At 33.0% G+C, this 18,782-nt stretch overlaps 1 protein-coding gene and 1 pseudogene across 2 annotated transcripts; both read left to right on the top strand.

The window, feature by feature from the left end:
• Positions 1-393: 393 nt before the first annotated feature.
• Positions 394-3,293, top strand: LOC147403967 (7-deoxyloganetin glucosyltransferase-like; annotated as a pseudogene). The gene is made up of 2 exons (XR_015177668.1): positions 394-966; positions 2,257-3,293. The product of XR_015177668.1 is annotated as a 7-deoxyloganetin glucosyltransferase-like (transcript).
• Positions 3,294-14,619: 11,326 nt separating this feature from the next.
• Positions 14,620-17,237, top strand: LOC147403966 (7-deoxyloganetin glucosyltransferase-like). Its single transcript, XM_086439771.1, has 2 exons — positions 14,620-15,217; positions 16,145-17,237. Exons 1-2 carry the CDS (start codon positions 14,707-14,709, stop codon positions 17,104-17,106), a joined length of 1,473 nt encoding a protein of 490 aa, XP_086295897.1. The 5' UTR covers positions 14,620-14,706; the 3' UTR covers positions 17,107-17,237.
• Positions 17,238-18,782: the final 1,545 nt, after the last annotated feature.

Here is an 18,782-nt window from a genome sequence, read left to right as displayed (position 1 = left end):
GTCACTTAGAAGAAAACATCAACATATATTAATGGAGTAATGCTGACAGAAGAAGAGAAGACCTTAGGTTTTTCTTTTGATTTTTTTTATAAATAAAAAATGACGTGGCAGTTGACTCTTTAAGTGGGTGACGTGGATACTGTACAACCTCAGAACTGTGAGAATCACAGTATATGGCCTGTGTCACCCGAGCATTACTCTATCTATAATGTATTTAACTATTTATTGCAATTAACGGTTGGTGTACGGAACACGTTAACAAGACCCTTACATAATTAGAGATATAATAATGAAAAGTTTGGGTGCCAATAGCATATCTCAAAAAAATAAAAAAAATAATTAGATATTAGATTTATCGTCATTTGGCCATTCTTTCTTATATAAGGACCTCTTTCTAGGGTGGCAAAGCTCCATACGAATAGGAGCTTAGGATACACTATAAGTCTGTAACAGCGAAAATGATGTCGGTCGTAGCGGAGAAGCCACATGCAGTTTGTGTTCCATACCCTGCACAAGGCCATGTTAGCCCCATGATGCAACTGGCCAAGCTTCTACACTCGAGAGGGTTTCATATAACCTTCGTTAACACTGAGTTCAATCATAGACGCTTATTGCGGTCTAAAGGAACCACTACACTAAACGGTGTACCCGATTTTAGATTCGAAACCATACCTGATGGATTACCACCATCCGATCGAGACGCCACCCAAGATGTCCCATCACTATGTGACTCCACTAGAAAGAATTGCTTGGGCCCTTTTGTGGATCTTGTTGTGAGGCTCAATTCATCGTCCAATGTTCCTCGAGTAACATGTATAGTTTCTGATGGCGTGATGAGTTTCGGTATAGAAGCGGGTCGGATACTAGGCATTCCAGAGGTTCAATTCTGGACCGCTTCGGCCTGCGGCTTCATGGGTTATATCCATTACAGGGAGCTTGCCGAAAGAGGTCTTACGCCACTCAAAGGTAGTATTAATTTTAATTATTTACTTTAGAATAATTCTTGTATGATAATTTTATATGAAAATTATGATACTTTTTCACTCACTCGTATCTCAAGGAAGCATCCATGGTTCCGTGCACATATCCACATTAGCACTGTGTGGTACACAGTCACTTCAGCATTTTCCTTTTTATGATATATGGTTTTGTTAATAAAAATTAAAAAAAAAAACCTTTATAATATTGGGTCAGGATCGCTTGAATCCTAATAATGACTCATGAAAGAAAAAAAAAAAATGATCCCAACCCTTTAAATGTAAAATTCAATGGTTGAGATTTATCGTTAGGATAATTATCTTTGAGATTTATGTTATCAAGATACTCATAAATCTCAATCATTGGATTTTGTGTTTAAAAGATTGGGATCATGTGTTTTTTTCATGAGCCATTCTTAGGAATTAACAGATCCCAACCCTATATAATATTATAGTGAAATACAATCTGTTGGTTTGATGAAATGAATAATATTTTGACTGTAAAAAGTTTGATAGAAAACTGGGAAGATTACCAAAATGGTATATAAAAATTGAAAAATTATCAAAATGGTGCACTACTCAACTTATTTACCCGAATGGTAAAATTTGAAATTAACAATAACTTTTATATTTTTCCTGTCAAAAATATTCCTTTAGCTTTGTTTTATAAAAAAGAATACATATCCCTCATTTAAGTATTTTTCTAGTCGATATCGAAAATGTTTTTTTTTTTTTTTTTTTCCTTTTTTGAAAAAAGAATAACTAAGGGTAAATTACCATTTCATGAGCCGAATTTGATGAAAATACGATTCCGACTGATTATTCATTTTAATTGCCAAAAAGTTAACGTGCTAAATCACAGGTTTTTTAAGTGACGAATCAGAGGTTTAAAGTGACAAACTCGTTATTTTTTCCCTCCAAAGTGACAATTTTGTTGGTTTGTATAGTGACGATCTTGTAAAAAGTAGTGAAACCTGTGAGATAATGATTATCAAGTCACTTTAAAACCTTTGATATTGTTATTATTCACGTTTTAGTAATTAAAATGAACAGTGAGCCAGAATCGTAATTCCAACAAAAGTTGGTCACGTTTTCGTAAATTTCTCAATAACTTATGGAGCATAATTTGTTGTTATTTAAGCATATAATGATCATTTTAAACAGTAAAATAACCTATAAAGGGACTAATTTGTTTCCATTTCATTTGGATACCTATTAGGTAATTCTTGTATATGTTCCTTACACCTAAATATCAGACTTTGTTTTCATGATTCCACAGATGTTAGCTACCTTACCAATGGCTTTCTTGATACCCCAATTGACTGGATACCGGGTATGAGAGATATCCGATTCAAGGACCTTCCCAGCTTTGTAAGAACAACAGATCCGAACGACATCATGTTCGACTTCTTGCGGGAGGAAGCACAAAACTGTTTAAAGGCTTCGGCAATCATCTTCAACACGTTTGATGACTTGGAACATGAGGTTTTGGAAGCAATTTCATCAAAATTTCCTTGCATTTATACTATGGGTCCCTTATCAATGCTCGGCAACCACTTACCCGAGAGTCAACTAAAGTCGATGGGATCGAGCCTATGGAAAGAAGACTCAGAGTGCCTACAATGGTTGGATAAAATGGATCCCAATTCAGTTGTTTATGTAAATTTTGGGAGCGTAACAGTTATGACAGACCAACACTTGAGAGAGTTTGCATGGGGACTGGCAAATAGCAAACACCCATTTCTATGGATCATTCGACCCGATGTCGTAATGGGTGATTCTGCAATTTTGCCCAAAAATTTCATCGAAGAGACTAGAGATCATGGTTTGCTAGCAAATTGGTGCCCACAAGAGAAAGTACTCTCCCATCCTTCGATTGGCGGATTTCTAACACATTGTGGTTGGAACTCTACATTAGAAAGTATTTGTGGTGGAGTAGCTGTGATATGTTGGCCATTCTTCGCGGAGCAACAAACAAATTGTCGATATGCATGCAACGTCTGGGAGATCGGTATGGAGATCAATAACAATGTGAAAAGAGAGGAGATTGAGGAAATTGTTAAGGAGTTGATGGAAGGAGAGAAAGGGAAGAAGATGAGGAACAAAGCTTTGGAATGGGGAAGAAAAAAGCAAAAGAAGCTACTAAGGAAGGAGGATCATCTTACAATAATTTTGATAGATTTATTAAAGAGTTACTCCATCCAAATATTACACCATTTAGGAAGAATGGTTAGGGGATATCAGTCTCATCAACTTCTAATGGCGCCAAGAACACATTACGTTTCTATAAATAAAATGGTGTTTTATTAGGTTTAACCCGATATCTAATACTTATGTGGGTGTATTTAAAATAAATTTCAACGTTTGATTATTGTATCAAGGAGATGATGTAGCTGGAAAAATCAATATTAATCTCGGGTAGGTTGGGAAAAATATTCCACCAAGAATGGTAAACCACTTTTCGTAGAAAATAATTTTTCTATCAAAATACTCAATCATACACATACAAACCACATTTCTTGAAAAAGCCATTTTTTTAATGACATGGCATTGGCAATCACACAAACCCACTCTCTTTTTTGTCGTTATTTATTTATTTTTTGTGTGGAAGTGACAAGATTTTCCCATTAAATATTTCTTTCTCCAACTTTTGAGTAAGTATTATTATCTTGGGGAGTGGAAGCAACCATTATCCGTGTCTGTTTTCTTCTTCTTTTGATTGATAAGTTGGGGTTAAAGGTTCCTCAACACAAAAAAAAAAACAAAAACATCTCCATAAGAGTCAAGTTTCTTGCCAAAGAAGTCCGCGGCCGCCCTCCATAAGAGTCAAGTCTTGTGCCAAGAAGCCCGCGGCCGCCTTATTAGCTTCCTGCCAATGAAAGTAAAAAAACACATGAGAGAGAAAAAATCTGAAATAATCCAGATATCTTTAATTAATTCCTCATACTTCTATGAGGCATCAATCTCTCTCTTTATACTTTTAATAGAATATTGAGAATCAAAGGAAATGATAACTAACTTGGGGAACATCTTTTAAACTAATGATTTTTGAACTCAACTTGAGAGATGGACTCAAAAACTCACTAACATGTCATGCGCAAAGAACCAGAGATTCTTTCGCTCAGGATACATGAGTGTACCCTTGGGATACACAATTGCAGATCGTAGATCGGTCAAGTCGATTGTGTATCCCGAGAGATAGAATCTATGATTCTTTGTCCATGCTATGTCGGTGAGTTTTTGAGTCCCTCCGTCAGGTTGAGTTCAAAAATCAGCACTCTTATCTTTTACTTTAGAAAACTTTCAAGCTTTTTGTAGAAGCCCATGGGCCTTACTCATCTTCACAAAAATGGCTTGTAAGGTGAGGATTGGCCCAGGTTTATGTATAGCCCAAGATTTTGATATCTAGGCGATGTAGGACTATCGCTCACACTCCCCCTCACGTGCAACATGTCTCCTACATCCTTGTGGCTACTAGCTTTGATACCATGTAGAAACCCATGGGCCCTACTAAATATTTTATTCTCAATCACCACCTCAACTTTCCTTATATTTCGAAATGCATTAACAACGATACAATGTATCTCATGCATCATAATATGATGCATCTCTTACACTTTTAGGATTAATTGCCTTCAACTTGATCTTAATTTATTCATTTTCTTCACATTTTTCCAACTGGCAAAAATCATTTCAAAATCTGAATTACGACCCATGATTCCCAACCCACCTCTTTTAGAAGAAAATGATACGTCTGTGCTTATTTTGATTATACCTTCTCCTGGCACTTTCTAATAGAAATTGTTCACCTTTGGAGTAATCAATTTAAAATGGTAGGCTCAACAATGAAGTCTTGTTTGGTCGCGACAAAAATTGTTTTACATATCTTGAATTGGATTTTCTCTAATCCTATGGTGGTTAATCTTGAGCTAGATTAGTTTTCATATTGTTTATCTGAAACTAATCCTGATATGGGTTTAGTATTTATATTGTTTGTTTGACACTGGTGCGAGTCTATTCTGGTGTATTAAAATTTTCAAATTCAAATTTGATATTAAATATTAATATCGACATAAGTATCACAAAGTAAAATCTTAAAACAAAAAATAAAATTCTAACTAAAAATAAGAAATATTTCATCATCATCCTTTTTGAAAATCACTCCACATTACCTCTACAATTGATCATAAAAAACTCTTAACATCTTGTCGTCGCCTTTTTCTACTAAGAACTTCTGGATCTTGAATTTAAGCTTGATGAGTTTCTATGTTAATTTCTTGCTGTCTTTCCAACCCTTCCATTTCAAAAAATAAGTCATTGTTCTTCTATCTCCACATATGATTATATAAAATACAATATGCTGTAACTATTTTTACTTGTATTTCAAACATGTATGAGAGTGCTATTTTCAAAATAGAAAACTACCTTTATAGTATCCTGATAATACGTTTGACAGCATTCCATAATGATGAATGTCGAAAATTGAATATTTTTTAAAAATTTTTGGGATGAAAAGTTTTTTCAAGTGATAATGAGTGTCACGATATGAACGAATAAATCCCGGCATATTAACATAACCTTTATCTACAAGATAATATTTACCGATATCAAATATGGATCAGGATCCGTGTACACACATATCTACTCATATATCTATAACATGTTCTATCCTATGTGGGCTAAAAGTTTCGGATTGAATGATTTTTAGTGAGGATGATCTTTATGACAAGTATATCATCCTCGGCAAAAATCAACTAATTCTAAAACTTCATATTTATGAGTCGTGAACTAACCATTTTTTGTAAATTACTTTTGACGAGGTTAAAAATTTCGGATTAAACTAATTTTTAGCGAGGATAATCTCCTCATCATAGATATTATCCTCACAAAAAATCAACTCAATCCAAAACTTTTAGCCACATAAGACAAAACACATTGTAGATATATGAGTAGATATATGTGTACATGGAACCCGACCCATCAAGTATATATATATATATATTTGATATAGGTATATAAAAGTAAAATGTGTATTATACATTCGGGTACATCAAGTTTGTTGGTGGGCCTTGTAAGTGCTAAATTTAATACACACAAATCCATAGTAGAATCTTCCCAACCAACAAGAACATATTGAACTTGTAAGTCAAATGAGCATTCCACCAAAATATTTTGAGTAATCATTAATTTTCTATTACAAAAAGGAATTTGTTCGTCAATAGAAATCAATGTTGGAATATGTATTTCATCTATTGTTCTAACACAATTTTATAACTAAATATTTGTAAAAAAATATATAATAATAAATATAATATAAAATTGATTAAAAAAATTCATACCAAATTATCCTTTATTACCACTATCAAACAAGGTCTTGAAAGATGTAGCATATAATGTATTTGGTTAAGTTCTCAATAAGTGTTTGATCAAATTATTAAGTAAGCTTCACAAAAATATTCACACACACAACACATTTCATAAGAAAAAATTTAGAATTGGCTCAATTTTTTTTAACATAGTAGCCAGGATGTTAAGGGAAGCCGGCTAATAAATATTGAAGTTTGAAAACTGACTTGATAAGCTTAAATCTCCTAGCATATGAAAGATATTTCGATTTCCAACCCTCAACTATTTTCTACACTCAATTGATCAAAGATTGGCACATGGAATAAGTTAAACGGGAGGAAAAAAGCATTAGGCCTGGGTATTTTATAAGTAACACATCTTTAATAAACCCAAGAATTTGAAGACAACACTGTTGACTTCGACAAGACGCACTAAAAACAACTTGACTTTCGAATCATTAAATCCAAGCCTCGTGATTTGGTAGAAAATATCAAGAACTTTCCGGATAAAAACTAATGATGATTCAACATTTTAAGAAAAACAACACCACATCATCTGCCATGTGAAATCCAAGGTGTACCATGTATATGATTGGAACTAAAATATTTCCAGATTCAACTTTTTCTAAGGAAATGCTTGGAAAGGCCTCCATAATTAGAGTAAATGGTAGGGTGATCAACAAACTAGGGAAAACTCATGGGAAGAACCATTGATCCACGCAGAATATCTAAGAGACGAAACACATTCCAAAACAAGATCGATCTAGAAATAAGAAAAAAATCAATTGGAACTTTTTCTATAGAACTTTTCTTTTAACTTCAATTCCTGGTTGTAAATTTTAAAAGCTTTTGACTCCTCTCCCGCGAGAAAATCATTAAATGGGTCTTTTTGGAAGTTTTGTTGCATATCTAAAAGTTTCTGCTTTGCCTCAGATTTTCTTAACATTCAAATTTCTCAATTTATCTTCATTCCAAGCTCTCAAAGAAAATATAACCAACCGTACCTTGATAGTAACTCTGAGCATAGGATTTCCTTACAAATATGTATTCAAAGCCCCCATAACGATATTTCTAACCCCAGCTTGTACAATCCAAAAATAAAATAATTTGAATAATTTTGATTATTGTTGGAAATAAAAATCCAATAGGTGTATGATCAGACTCCCGATGGTAGGTAATTAACAATCATTAATGAAAAATTAAATAGTCACGATAATCTTACTTACCCAGGTTGCCACTCAATCAACACCCTTGACGTGACATGTTTGGGAGCTGTAAATCTGTACTCCTCAGGATACATGATTCCTTCAAGATACACTTTTTTTTAATAGATAAGTCAAGTTATGTATTCCAAAGTGTACATATCTACAATTCCCAAGCAGGTATCTATTAAGTATACCATGTGAGTAAGTCAGATTATCACGATTCAAAATTAAATTGTCAAGTTGAAATTCCTGCAGATTTATTAAATCAAGAAAACAAATCATTAGTGTTTTTTAAATCTTGGAGACCAACATTGTCGACACAAGTATTAAAATCTCTCATAACTCTTATAGAAGCTGGATGGCCCTATCTGCTCCTCTAGAAATCTTAGTGTATTAAAATCACCCATAAAAAATCTAAGGAATTGATTCTGCCATCCGTCCAATTTCCATGCAAAAACTTTTTCCCTTTCCTTCTCTATGTTCTTTGCGCATACCATTGTAAAATGCAAATAAAAACCCATCCCCACGTCTAATTACTCAACAATATATTAAGGGAAATGTTCAGCACCCAATCATTTTTGTCTTATATGGGTTAGAAGTTTTGAAATAGGTTAATTTTTTGTGAGGATGATCTCTACGGTTAGAAGATCATCCTTACTAAAAATCAGCCTATTCCAAAACTTCTAACCTCATGTTTACAACTTGAAAAATTGTGGATCGTCCATTTTTTGTAAATCATTTTTTATGGAGTTAGAAATTTTGGAATGGGCTGATTTTTGGTGATGATGATCTCCTAACCGTGGAGATCATCCTCATCAAAAATCAGCCTATTCTAAAACTTCTAATCCATGTAGGACAAAAATGATTGGGCAAATGGTTGGGTGCCGAACGGGACCCATATATTAATTGGTTGGATTCGTATAAATTTCAACTTTGTACGTCGAAGATTCCAACCAGGCCATACATGTCCATAAATATTTTTTGAAAACCAAGTGAATTTTCAAACTCAACCTTAATTTCACAAAAATCCGTTAGGTTTAATTTCTTTCTCTGATAAAATCATGAATTGCCCTCCTCTTACTACTATGACTTATTCCTCTGAGGTTCAAAACTACAATCAACATTAAGCATGATTTAATTCATTCCCCTCCACGAGGTTACCTCTCAAACATATGTTATGTTGCATAGTCTCATAAGGAGTTACGTTTTTTTATTTTTATTTTTTATTATTTAATATTATTGTTGAAATTGGTGCTGGAATCAACACTATTAAATCATTATCTTGGAATTGAACATTATCAGTTTGATTTTTTGTTAGTCCATGTCATTCTTGAAAGAGTCCTGCTATGCTCAAATGACTCCATGATGTGGACAAATTCGAGAATCATAGATCTATACATATCAAAATACATGATTCCCTTGGGATACACTTTTATGGTGAAGTGCAATTGTGTATCCCAATACGATACTCAAACTTGTGAGGACATGGAGTTATTTAAGTATACCAACTGGCAAGTCATATAATCACAACTCACAAAAATGGATTAGTTATGATCCATAAGCCACATCATCGAAAACATTCTCGAAAGTCTAGAACGAGAACAATAAAGTCAAGAATTGTGATAATTTGACTATCCCACGTGGCAAACTCAATCTACTATCCTAACGTGACAAGTTATGGCCCAAAGCAATCTTCTTGGATAACTTAACCAATTGTTTATATATTTGAGTGGCATGCCTTGCCCGTTAGGTTTAAAATAAACTTCTAGAAAGATAAGGTTAAATAATAGAGTAGTGGTTGGCATTTGTCATCCCTAAATTTCAAATCAATTTTAAACAGATAAGTTCATTTTCATAATATTGGCATCCTATTGACCATAGTTCATTATTATTCAATAAAATATCATAAATGCAACATTACACTTCTGAATTAAAAAAACAAAACAATTACGATTCTTAAAATTATTAGAAACCTCTTTTTACAATTTATGTTCCTTAGGTCATATATTATAATCAGGGGTTGAACGTAATGGATTGAAGATGAGATTAAAAATAATTTAAATTAAGGTTAAAAGCTTGAAGATGACAGATTTTTGAGTGAAAAATTGTGTATTTTGCAAGAGGTTAAAGATAAAACATTTTGGTCATTTTTTATTTGTCTTTTGTGGAAGGCTTAAGTCAAGGTGTATGTATGTCATTGTCATCAGTTTAAAATTACAGGGGTATCTCATATAATGCTAAAAATTTGGAGGGGTAATTTTTTATTTTTTATTTTTTATTTAATATATTAAATAAAAAATAAAAAATTTATTTAAATGACGAATGGGTAAGTAACTTGTCTACACCATGTGTCAACTATCTGACAATAGTAATTTTTCTGCAAGTATGATTTTGAAAATGATACCTTTCTCCACAAATAAAAGTATTTTTTCTTTATTATATCTAATCTTCTTCATCGATGGGACCGTCAATAAAGTAACCACTTGCACCACTGTACAAAAAATCCAAAATCAACCCATGGAGCCAATGTTTCTACTCCAATAATTTTACTAGTAAAACTTTTAACGTAGATTGGACAACATCTTGATTTGTACTTGTTTTGTAGTTTTGTTCACCTCAGTTGTCATGATCGAGCTAACCCAATGGTTAGGTTTAAATAAAGAGTCGTGCTACAGTAACATTGAAATTGACATTATTGGGGATATTCGCATGCATAGAAATCATAGATGTTTCTCACTCATATCATGATGAAAAGCATTTATGGTTCTACGAACACATCCATGTTAGTAATGTCCCAAACGATGTTAATTTCAATGTTATTTCGGCATTTTCCTTAAAGTAAAAATTTATTAAGAAAAAATTATTTAAAGGACCTTAACAGAAGGTTTTTTTTTTTTAAATAATTCCTAAGTTTTTTACAGTCAGTCCATATAGTGAACTTTTCTTTTCTTAACGGTCATTGAGTTCATCTCCCACATTTCTCATGATTGAATGTCTGAATCGTTCGAATTCATCATTTTCATATTTTAAAAAAAATGGATTTTTGGCTTCTCAATCTCGTTTCGGAGACTCCATTCTATATAAAAAAGAAATGATGTAAAAAAAAAGAAGTCATTTCTCAAAAAAATATTCAAATATTTAGAATATGTATGTAAAATATTAGAATTTCTTTACTTTTTTTCTTAGTTTTTTTATGAAAATCAATCAAGAATTATTCTTTTTTATTGAAATCATCTAAATAAGTTGTTATGTCAAGTTTTTAGTCGATCTTTTCATGTATTTTAGTTAAAAAAACTCAAAAATTGAAAATGAATGAATTTTACTAGTGTCGAGTTTACCATTTTTTACTTACTGTCGAGTGCGACAATAAATAAAAAGTGGTGAACTAGACAATAAATAAATAAAATGTTGAGTTCAATAATAAATAAAAATTGGTGAACTCGACAATTTTACAAAAAAAATGGTGAATTCACCAATAATGCAGGACCATTAAGAAATAAAAAATTTGATCAAAACTTAGAAATTACTTAGAAATAAATCTCTCCACCAACATCCTTTAAATAATTTTCCCTGTTTTTTATTTCTTCCCAAAATCTAGTGTATCTAACTTCAAAGTCCTATTTATAATAATAATAATAATAATAAAATCCTCCAATATATGCATATGATGAGTAATTAAGAGGCCATGTTCAATCATTTAAATAAGAAAAAGATCATGTGTGGTGTGGCACATGATTCCATGATTCACGGATAAATAATTCCCTATAAAATATTAAATTGACTATATTAAACTCCCATTCCTTCCATGTGACTTATGGGAATAAAAGTAAAAAATTTATTGGGCAGAGGAGTGTTCCAAAGACTTGCGTTTAAATTTTAATTATAAACATGATTTTATTCAACCCATTTGGATCACATAAAAATGATAGTGATATTTTTATTAAATAACTAAATTAAAAAACATGTTGGTGCTGATAGCGGACGCCATTGCAAGCTAACTTATCAAACAACCAATCTGCTGATTTGTCTTCTTCAAATCATACCAATTGATATTTTTTTGGGTCCACTAACTTCTTAGTGATTGGTGACAAAATTATTTTTTCTTTTACATGATTTAAGTAACTCGATTTTCTCTATGTTTTTGTCTCTTTTAAGCCATAAGAAGAAATGAATTTAAACTTTTTTTTTTTTTCTTATTAGTGACTTTGCCAAATAAATTAAGGGTGGAAGATGTTGAAGACAACATATTTTTAAAAGAAAAACCAATGATTTTTGGCTTAATTAGAAGATGTTGATGAGATTATTATTGGGACATGTCAATAATCGGGCACTTCAAATATTTAAAAAAAAAAAAAAAAAGCATCTCTAAGTCATGATTTTAAAAGTCAATATCTCCTCTCGTCTTGACCATCGCTGATTTAGAGTGGATTCATCCCAGTCATCTCGTCTTAGACAAGTCAAACATTTAAATTATCTTAAAATTATTTCTTAATGTAACATATAACAAATAATTATAACTTGCCCTTATCATAAGATGGGATAATAAAAGCTAAGACACAAGATATTATTTTATATAGATAATAAATATTTAACTTATTAAAAAATTAATCATGTATATAAATAAATGAGTTAGACTAGCCTTACTAAGTTAGAAAGGGTCCTAGGCTCACGTGTTGGCATCAAAAACATGATTTCATGCTTCGGGGATCGTAGAGGACAAAATTCTATAAAGTTTGAAACAACAAATTGAGAAAGTTATATTTCACAATCTTGGATCAAGCCCAAAAGAAAAAAAAATCGATTGATTTTTTATTTTTTATTTATCTAAGTTTTTTTTTATGGAATTTAGAGAGAATCTAGTTGACTTGATTAAATTTTTTGAGGTTTTAAATGACTAATTATTTTTTAACTCAAAAAATTTTACTTGATCTATACTCAATTAACGTGACAAGGGCATATAACTTGTATATATGTGATTTTCGAATCCAAAGATCATTTCTACGAAGATTTGGAGTCGCCACCATTCCTTTTTGTAAAAGAGTGTGAATGGTCACCTGAAAAATATTAAAAAAAAAAATTGTTTTAGCATCTCAGTAACTCTCATATGGACTAGAATACCTAGGATCTAGGTAAGGGTACAATTAGAAAGAAAAGGAAGGTGTTAGGCATCACTTTTTCTCCATCAAATGATGGTAATCTTGAAAGACTTGGTCATTTTCGAAATAAGACGAGAATAAAAAAAAAAGAATCGAATGATCGACAACTTGTACCCTTACACATAAGGAATTTGTTATCAATTCGGATCATAAGAATCACCTCATTGAAGGAGATTATTTTGATCAATACCATGCCTTAAAAATCTAATTTTGGAAAGTGTCGGCTAATAGCTATGAGCCCATTCTCATGGGTTGATAAGGGAGGATTTTACTGATTGTCTTAAAATGTATTATGTTTAAGAGTTTTAAATAATTTATTTTAAAACAGTTATAACCCTTACACTTTTGACCGAAGTAAAGTTTGATATATCAGAGGTAGAGGAGGGGGGGCATTACATTTTAAGGCCTTTCTAAAAATAAAAATAAAAGGGGTGAAGGGGAGAGGTAGAAGAGGAGGATGGAGAGGGGGTGCAATACTATGTCCAACCCACCTCGAGGTTTGGGCTTCCTTCTCTTCTTCTTTTCATTTTTTTTTTAAGTCCTTAGTAGAGTTATATGAGTTTCTTTTAAAAGAAAGGATGTAGTGAAAGAGGAAAAGAGTGGAGTAGAGAGGAGTTGAGAATTTTGAGCCTTTTAAGATTTCATAGCATGAATCATTTTTAAGAGGTAAATATAGGGTATTTATAGGATTCTGGGGTTGTTTTTAGGGTAAAAAATGTTAAAAAGGGAAATGTTAGAAGATAATGAAATGAGGTGTATGTCTGATAGAGATGTTATTTGGAGGTTGAAGAGTGGTATTTATGTAAGCTGATGGAAATAGGTTATTCTTGACCTAAGTAGGTTGGATCCTTCAACCCATATGGATTGAGTGTCAGATGGGGGGTTAAAAGGTGTAGTGTTTGGTGTTTGGTTAAAAGAATGAGTTGTATAAGGGATTAGATAATTAATTTTTGGGAGGATGGAGGATGTGGTGGCAAGTGTCTTAAGGGTGTGACTGTGTGTGTTAGATGAGTTGATTAAGGAGAAGGGGTATTGGTTGATTGTTTTTTGATGGAATGATGGGGGTACGTTATAATATGGATATGGGTTAATTTACTTTTTGAGGATGATGACGGGATTTGTTAGAAGAATTTGGGAGGTGAAGGGTGGTGGTGATAAGACTCCTCTTTAATAATCAAGGATTGCATGGATATGAGTAAGGGTATGAATTTTAGGCTTATGATTGATTTGGTTGGATTTGTTTTAGGGTAAGGTTAAAATGATTTTTAGGGAGTTGAAGGTCAGTGGGCCTTAAGTGGGTTTAGGACAATTTCGAATTTGAAATTGGAGCAATGAAAGATGGAAAAAGGTGAAGGGTTTGTGAGGCCTTATTATGGGTTCATGAAACCCTTAGGGATCTTAGGACCTTTTGATTTAATCGAAAAAGTCAAATTTCAAAGATTTAAACTTCTTAAACTTATTGATGGACTTACCGAAAAAATGGTCTTTTTGGACCCTTTTGAGTGGGAATCTATTCAAATTGGAGTGTCTCGAGAACTATAGATCTTTTTCTTTTGAATACACCAGGAAATGATCAACAATTTTATGCTCTTTCCACATCAATCAAGTACACATCAAGTGAAAATTTTCAATAAAATCATTAGTAAAAAATAATGCTCAAATGAAAGGTCTAGAAATCACCTTGGGTACGTATGTACACTAGTAAATGAGGGGCCAAACATCATCATCTTGTCATGGCCACGTGGCATTACATACGGTGAGGAAATATGAGTAATTTGTGTTTTTGATTAACACCAAAAGTTTTCTCTTTAAATTATTTTACAAAATATGGTGGAGTCATTATTTGAAGATGGGCACCAAGAAAGTCAAAATTAAAAAAATTGGTGGCTGGTTTTCCTCTAATTATTAATTTATTATAAAAGGAGAGTAGCAAAAGTAGAGTTGATGTCCAAAAGCATTTGCCTTCCTCTTCCTTACTTCCTTCCTTCCCTTTCTCTTAGAAGCCATTGAAGAACAAAACAAAATGGGGTCTTTATTGGCAGGAAAAAAGCCTCATGCGGTTTGCATCCCATACCCAGCACAAGGACACATAAGTCCTATGCTCATATTAGCAAAACTTCTCCATTTCAAAGGCTTCCACATCACCTTTGTCAATACAGAATTCAATCACAACCGTCTAGTTAAATCTCGAGGGCCGGAATCCGTCAAGGGCCTCGATGATTTCCGATTCGAAACGATACCTGATGGACTTCCTCCATCAGATCCGGGTTCAACCCAAGACATACCTTCATTGTGCAATTCGGTTCGAACCAATTGTATAGGTCCCTTTAAGAACCTCATAAGTAAACTAAATGAGTCATCTGATGTGCCTAGTGTTAGTTGTATTGTGTCAGATGGGGCGATGAGCTTCACCTTAGAAGCAGCAGAAGACTTGGATATACCAGAGGTAGTGTTCTTCACAACTAGTGCTTGTGGTTTCATGGGCTATGTTTACTATCATGAACTTGTTAAGAGAGGCTACGTGCCATTCAAAGGTACCCATTACTTCGTTTATCAATTATTTATTTATTTTCCTTTCTTTCTTTCTTTAGGGAGACGGAGCTTTTATTGTCACACCACATTTTTATCATGATATATGAAAAATAGAACTAAATAGGTTTTTTAAGTTTCAAACTTTAATAGTGTGGGGATAACCTTTTTCTATTTTTCCTCATTCCACCTCATCACGGACTCCTTCTCAACCATGGTATCTCTCTACAACTTACTAGAAAGAAGTGAGACAGGGGGAGACCATAGAGAGGGAAAAGAGAGAGAGATTCTGTTGACTGTTCATGTCCTCTTTTTTTATTTATTTTTGGTGCGCCGGTTAAGGTGTATAATTGATTTGAAGAAAAAATTATGTTCCTAGATGCATATGAATCATGTGGGGGTGACAAAAGACACAGAGGTGACACAATGACGTGGTGAGGAGCACATTATCGTGCGCGCCATCCCATCATTTGTGTCTCCATTTGTGTATATATATATATATATATATATACCAACTCAAGAAAATATAATTGAAAAAGATATTTTGTCACCATTGAATTTAAATTTTGTCACTGTTGAATTTAAATTTTAAATCTAAAAGTTAGTGACCTTCCATTTTTAAACTCAAGATACAACGTCAAAAGAAAAAAAAAATTTACAATTTTTGAAAGGAATTATTTTCAAACCCAATCTAGAAGATAAAAAGATGCTCAGTTGTCATTTGGATCAATGTGGCATTCTACATGGCCTAAATGTAGACCTCGGTCCATGCTCTACATGATCCCTTGATTCATGCAACCTTTTCCCATACATATTCTTAGGTTCATTAATTGTGTTACAATAAGAATTTGGTGTGGCAATATAAATTCTCTCTATTTTTCTAACCTCTTACCCACATTTTTCTTAATAGAGAATATTGATCTTATATGTAGATGAGAGTTATTTCACCAATGGGTATCTCGACACAGTGATAGATTGGATACCAGGGATGAAAGGGATCCGATTAAGGGACTTCCCGACATTTATTAGAACGATGGATCCAAATGCAATCATGCTGCAATACAACATTGAGCAAACAAGGAATGCTCATAGGGCTAAAGGCCTAATACTCAACACATTCGATGATTTAGAACACGAAGTACTAGAAGCAATTAGATCACAATTTGAACGTGTTTACACAATTGGACCTCTACAATTGCTATATCGTCAAGTACCCGAAGGTTACCTAAGTTCGTTAGGATCAAGCTTGTGGAAAGAAGATAGTGGAATCATAGAATGGTTGAATCAAAGAGAACCAAATTCGGTTGTTTATGTGAATTTTGGCAGCATTACGGTCATGACAGCTAAAGAATTAAGCGAATTTGCTTGGGGACTTGCTAATAGCAAACATTCCTTCTTATGGATCATTCGACCTGATCTAGTCTCAGGGGAGTCCTCTATTCTACCGGAAGAATTCACGGAAGAAACCAAAGAAAGGGGCTTACTAGCAAGATGGTGCCCACAAGAGCAAGTACTCGCCCACAAATCGGTGGGAGCATTTTTAACACATAGTGGATGGAATTCGACAATTGAAAGTGTAGCTGAGGGGGTACCCATGATATGTTGGCCATTTTTTGCGGAACAACAGACGAATTGTCGATATGCTTGTACCGATTGGGAGATGGGTATGGAGATTGATAACAATGTGAAGAGAGATGAAGTAGAGGGATTGGTGAGGGAGATGATGGAGGGGGAGAAGGGTAGGGAGATGAGGAAGAAAGGATTAGAGTGGAAGGAGAAAGCACAATTAGCTTCTAAACCAGGTGGATCATCTTATGAGAATTTTGAGAAATTAATCAAGGAAGTGTTGCTTCAGAAGAATGAAAATGCTTGGGCATCTGTTGTGGACAATTAATTTTGAGAAATTCTACTGCCACCAAATTTTATTTATAACACATTAATCTTTGTGAAATTAAGCCATTGTCTACATATGGATCGTTGTATTATAAGTAAAAGTTGGTGTGTCAATAAAAACTCTCTTAATTTTGGTTGTTGTTCTTTATTGTTGTAAGAGAGAATTGGAAGATTGGCCACAAGACTTTATGTCCTGTGTACTCTTGTACTCGTATTTATTATTGTTGTAATTGGAATTTTTTACTTTTTTGAGTGAATTACTATTTGGTGAGCTGAAAATGAGCTATTTACAATTCTAGCTAACTATTCATTTTAATTATTAAAACGTGAATGATCACATTTTTGTTAAAAAAATATTTAAAATGGTAATGAATTTGACAATTTTAAAATTGACTTTCTCAGGTTTAACGTGATTATTTCCAATCAATCACTTTAAACTTACGAAATAATCACTTTAAAGAACTCCGAATTTATTATCATTCATGTTTTGCTAGAATCGTAAATTCGTCAAAAATTGATCATAAATATCTCTACTTTTATTATACATAAATAATAATAAAAATGCAATTTTATAAATGAGATTATTATTTTTTATTTTTTTATTTTTGAAACAGTTCTAACCATATAAATGGGGAAGAGATTAGTAGGAGAGTTGTTATTGACACATCAATTTTTTTTTTTTTTTAAATTTTTATAAACATTAAATTAAGTTAAAATTGGTATTTGGGGTGCTCATAACTATTATACTTTTCTCTAGTGAATTTAATTGGACAATCTAGAAAGGCCAATCTTGCACAAAATCTGTAAATTTAGATTGTGATTGGTATTTGGCATGATATAGAAGATTCAACAAGAGCGATATGAGATTTTATCGGAGAAGAGGAAGAGGGGCCACCACACGATATTTAAAATAGGTTCCTTAAATTTGAATTGATGGTAAAAATGAATGAAGTACGAGTTTAATTAAAGCAATCCCTATCAATGTTTGATGTTTTTAAGAGAACAGGGGAGACCATCAAATGAAATGGTGTGCTAACATTTTTATTAGGAGTGTTAAACATAATAATTTTTTAATTAAAGTGGCAAAGTAAACTCTCAATAAAATAAAACTTTTCAAAAAAGTTAAAATCATTTAAAAAATGAGTCGTACTGGGGTGACACAAGTGATGTGGTGACGGTCAAGGAATCTGTTCTTTCTATGGTTTCAAGTTCAAATCCTACCATTCATAAAAAGTCTTGGTAGTCACACACTGCTCCACATAGTGGGATATAGTCTGAGAGCGGGGCATAGGGACTAGTCTGATTCGCACAAGTTGACTCGGATACCCTTCCTTATCAAAAAAAAAAAAAAAATTGTGATGGCGTGTTTCCTTAGAAAATAAATAAGTCCATAATTTTGATGAACTTTCCGAAAATGAAGTCCATTATGCGCGCATAACCCAATGAAAGATTCCCAATGAAAGATTTCCCTAATAAAGAGTGCAATTTTGACCAATAGCACGAGGGCTGCCGTTGAATTTCTTTTAGTAAAGAATCAGGATGTGTCCCGCACGTATAGATTAGGAGCAGTGTCTACATGGCATGTTTTAATTGGATTAAGAACACATCGGCTGCAAAATAAGCATTTTGAATGGTTGAAGCAGCTTTTAATCTCCAATTAAAACTCGCCACATAGAC

The sequence above is a fragment of the Akebia trifoliata genome, chromosome 4 (assembly GCF_017979445.1).
Source record: "Akebia trifoliata isolate Shusen 1 chromosome 4, ASM1797944v1, whole genome shotgun sequence".
Classification (NCBI taxonomy): domain Eukaryota; kingdom Viridiplantae; phylum Streptophyta; class Magnoliopsida; order Ranunculales; family Lardizabalaceae; genus Akebia; species Akebia trifoliata.
Note: the sequence above shows the minus strand (reverse complement) of the source record. Positions and strands in the feature narration are given on the sequence as shown.